Source organism: Echinops telfairi, unplaced genomic scaffold (assembly GCF_000313985.2).
Source record: "Echinops telfairi isolate 266 unplaced genomic scaffold, ASM31398v2 ScPeMD7_7425;HRSCAF=8463, whole genome shotgun sequence".
NCBI classification, from domain to species: domain Eukaryota; kingdom Metazoa; phylum Chordata; class Mammalia; order Afrosoricida; family Tenrecidae; genus Echinops; species Echinops telfairi.
Window position 1 is genome coordinate 292,176 of NW_022111325.1, and position 4,583 is coordinate 296,758.

The window sequence follows — 4,583 nt, forward strand, 5'->3', positions numbered from 1 at the left end:
GGGGCACATTTCTGCAAAAAAAGGGAAAGTTGGCTAGTGCCTTCTTGGTGTGCTCTAGGCGATGTTATTTTCCCCTTCCTTTGAAATAAGTTATTCCCTTGGTCTGTGATGATTCTTTGTGGGTTTTTTTCTTTGAGGGGCAGATTACCAGAAATCCCCATCTCTAGAGTATCCTTGTTTGAATTGTGGCCCTGCGTTTTGTGATTGTAGCGCACCTGTCAATTCTAACACACAAACTTGACTGGTGCAGTACAGGATTACATTTGAGTGACTTGTTTATTTTGAATTAAAGGTGGTTATTCTGGCTCAGTGGAGCTGTATGAAAAGACACGTGGAATTACGGATATTTGAGAAATGGAAGGGGAGGAGGTTTGACTTTTGTGTTTACATCTTAAGGTAAAAAGTGGACCATCTGGAGATGGATGCTCTGAGGAAAATGGAGCAGACTGGCCTCTTTGAGAAATCAATCTTGTTCTTAAGTTACGAGAACACAAATGAACTTATTTAAATTTTACCCAGAATGGGATGAACTTCCTATGGTGCTTGAGTAAAACCTTTGAAGACAGTGGTAGTCCTTGGGCAGGTATGAATCAAGTCATGTCGATGTTAACCTTTGGCTCAGAAAAACAGAATCTAGACGTTGAACTACAGTGTATTCTTCCAAAACTAACCCCTAAGTGGTGGTGTATGACTTCAGAAACAAAGTGGTGAGGTATTTGTGGTGATTAAAATGTCATGGGACCATACTTAAAAGAGTTCCTACTTTGAAACAAAATTCTGCCGCTTTAATACTCATTCTGAGGCAAAGGCTTGCTTCTAGTTTGGGACCCTTCTAGCACAGGTCACCTCCCTCCAGAATCAAGCACCTCACGTGCTTCTTTCTCTGCTTTGAGTTACCATATCCCACGGGATGGCGTTTTTGATCTCAATCCTCCCAACACCTTTTCTTCCAGAAGAGCTTAAAGCAGCGCCTGGGTAAGAGTAACATCCAGGCCCGGTTAGGCCGGCCCATAGGGGCCCTGGCCAGGGGAGCAGTCGGAGGACGAGGCCTGCCCATAATCCAGAGAGGCCTGCCCAGAGGAGCACTGCGAGGGGGACGTGCCACGAGAACCCTGCTGAGGGGCGGGATGTCGCTCCGAGGTCAGTGCTGTGTCCCTGATCGCTGGGAAGCCCTGTCCCTTTCCTTTTTCACTTGGGTGGCAGGTGGGCACATTTGTTTAATATATTTAAGCCTGAAATTGTATTCGTGTACTTAATAACTTTTGAAATGGCATATTTTCTAATAGTGCTGCATGTCTTTTATCCATACCATTCCTTTTCTGATAATGTGCAATGGTGAGCAGCTATGACCTGCTTTAAAACAGGTAATTCGTGTCATCTCCATTCCACTTTAAAACATCCAGCTGCTTCTTGAATCAAAACATGTTCAAGTTCTAGAAATAAGTCGGGTCTTAAGAAAATGTATGGTGTGTCAGCATATAGCATAAGTGTTTCTGGTGCCAGTGAAGTGTTCTGTTTAATCTGGGGGAAGAACAGGACAAATTGACCCAAAACACTTAGTTACGCTATATTTTAGACACTGTTAATACTCTTTTCTCTATGGTTTTTCTTCCCTACAAGAATATATTGAAAACTGGGACCATGAATATACTGAAAACGAACCATATCATTGAATCTACCATAATGCTTGGCATCTACATGTCTGATTACATAATAGCTGTTATTAAATGTGTGTGCTTACTCATTAATTTATTCCCATTTCTTTTAAAAATGGGTTTTGATCAAACTTGTTGAATTGATTAAACAAAGAGCAGCATAAATCTATTCACATTGACCCGCTCAACCTAAAAATTAAACAGATGACTTCTCATTTAACCTTTGGTTAAAATCTACTTTGTCTTTCTTGGATTTACCTGCCTGTACATTGTATGCCTCCTCTCCAAGGTCAAAACCTGCTGCGCGGTGGACGAGCCGCAGCTCCCCGAATGGGCTTAAGAAGAGGTGGTGTTCGAGGTCGTGGAGGTCCTGGGAGAGGGGGCCTAGGGCGTGGAGCTATGGGTCGTGGCGGAATCAGTGGTAGAGGTTAGTCAGTTACCAACTTCAGAGAGTAGCTCTGCCCTGTTTTCTCTGCCTCAAAAACTCAGCCACCTTTCTGCTTAGCCTCGAGTCCTAAGCAGGCAGGCTTGTTTGTCTTGTTTTGATTCGAAGCAGGCTTGTTTTGTAAATCCTCATGCTGGTAGTACAGAAGTTTCATCTTCTCCCAAGGACTAGTTGGGTGCTTACTGTAGAGCCAAGATTACTTGTACTCCCAGGCTCTTGTGGATTTAGCCTGCGCTCCGAAAATGACTAATAGTCCGTTTGGGTCCTGCCCCACCACCACCACACACCTACCCTCTAGCTCAAAACCCCAGTTTGAGTCAGGTAAGAGTAGAGCAGAGGGAGAGAAACCGAAGTGAGGCGCAGGAAAGAGGATGGGGATCTTGAAACTGCGCATGGGGTCTGAAACCAGGTAAATTCAAGGTAGTTTGTCCCTGCAGGAGACCAGACAGCGACTTCATCGAAAAAGTTAGGGGTAGAAAACAAGGTGGTGCTGTCAGTTAACTACCTGGCTGTTTTTACCATCTTACCTTTGAGACTTACTGATCGTGCTTTGTGGCATTATTACACAGAGCGGGGAAGAATTCAGGAGTGTTGGCTATTACTGGTGCCAAATTTCGAGGGAGCTTTCTAGCTTAAAGCTTAGTGGAAAGGTCCCAACACTGCCACTGGGGCAGGGAGATCTATTCTTTCAGCTTCTGTGTGTATTTGCTTTGGGTCCACTTCAGGTGTGTGGTGGGGTCTTCCATAATTTATGGCCTTGAAGTTGCCAACGGGTAATAACTGTTAGGAAAGGTAATTTGATAACAGGGCTTATTTTCTTCTCCCATTATTGTATGCCTCTTAGTTTATTGAGTAAAGTGCAAGTTAAGTTTGGGTTTCAGGATAAAATAACATGCTTCCAAATTACCTTTGTCTTGGTGTTTGAGACTCATGGGTGTGAAGGATAAAGTGACTTTTCAGAAAACTGGGTATGTTTTGTTAAAGGTGAATTGAAACCGTCTCTCTGATAATCATATCACTGTCCTAAGGTGACTAAAATCAGAGGGGTGAGTGACTGGAACTACTCAGAATGGTTTTTCCATCTCCCCACATTGTTCCTATGTCAAAATAACTCCTTGGTCCTCTGACCCAGGGTCACTTCTCTGTGCTTGATGAGTTTAAAAAGAGAGGGAATAATTTTCCAAAAAGGCCTTCACTAAATCCTACTTTGAAAACTAGCTTCACACCCTTGATTCTTTGTGCCTATCTTGGCTGCTCCCTATCGGTTATAATGTATTTTAATTATGAATTTATAATGTGTCTAAACTGAATAATTTGTCAAAGGAGAGATTAAGATTTTTTTCACAGTAATTTTTATTTTCCCTTCATTGATAGAATAATTTTTTAAGGTAGAATTTAGAGATAAGCATGTTTATTAATAGATTCATTAGGTGCTTTCCATGTGTTGCTTTCTACCCTATGTGTTTTTCTGGTTTTCTCTCTGCCCCGCCCTCAGCCTTTCTTAGCTAGGCCCCACTGTTCTAAGGGGCATGACGGCGCACCTGTTAAAGCTTACATGTGACGGTTATCTTTTTCTTTTTCCTCCGCCTTGGGCCAGGTCGGGGTATAATAGGTCGGGGAAGAGGGGGCTTTGGAGGCCGAGGCCGTGGACGAGGACGAGGACGAGGTGCCCTTTCTCGACCTGTGCTGACCAAGGAGCAGCTGGACAACCAGTTAGATGCCTACATGTCAAAAACAAAAGGACACCTGGATGCTGAGTTGGATGCCTACATGGCGCAGACAGATCCAGAAGCCAATGATTGAAGTCCGCCCACCCGCCCATGAGAGACTCTTGTTGAAGGCACCACGTGTGTAAATACTGTTGAGAAAACCGATGAGAAGAATCCTGATTGGAGCTGGAAGGACTTGTCACAATAGGTTGTGGACTTATTTGCCACCTGTTTGCATTTAGTGTGTTCCTTTTACTTTTTGATACTGTTGTATGAAACCCTTTTTCCTCTGACTTGATTTTACATATTATATATATTTTATTCTCTCATGCCCCCACCCACGTAGACTGATGTTTGTTTTGGGGCCTTGTGGCTAGAGCTCCTTTTGTCCTCCGCTTTCCCTCCCCTGTCCTGTGTTGTGTGACATACTAGCGTTTCCTTTTTTATCTCTGCACCACTAAACGGAGGTCCCAAGAAAAGCCATTGGGGAGCTACTTTCCAATCAGTGGTTCTCTTTCATGAACTCTGAAATTTGTTCAGCAACTCTAGCGCTCTAAAAGCCATCCTGCTGCTTTGACAGCCGAGCAGATGGATAACATTGCCTTAGCTACAGGACCACCTATCCTGCGGCAAGAGTGGCTCTGAGCTGGTTAGATTCACTACCGAGTGTGTGGTTGACAGACACTACATAGGTGACAGCAGTGTGCACTTTCTACCCTCAGATGAGATCCGCTTTTTGCTTTGTGTCATGTCCGGGGGATACTACTAGTTTGG

The 4,583-nt window shown here is 43.8% G+C and overlaps 1 protein-coding gene across 2 annotated transcripts in view; it reads left to right on the forward strand.

The window, feature by feature from the left end:
• Positions 1 to 4,146, forward strand: part of LOC101651316 (chromatin target of PRMT1) — an 8,380-nt gene extending 4,234 nt beyond the window's left edge. Inside the window, exons 4-6 of one of the 2 annotated variants that reach the window (XM_004714623.2) lie at positions 954 to 1,140; positions 1,945 to 2,082; positions 3,698 to 4,146. In XM_004714623.2, coding sequence (XP_004714680.1) covers positions 954 to 1,140; positions 1,945 to 2,082; positions 3,698 to 3,903 — 531 coding nt within the window. In that variant the 3' untranslated portion in view covers positions 3,904 to 4,146. The remainder of the gene's footprint in view (positions 1 to 953; positions 1,141 to 1,944; positions 2,083 to 3,697) is intronic. The other variant, XM_004714624.3, reaches the window with a different exon arrangement.
• Positions 4,147 to 4,583: the final 437 nt, after the last annotated feature.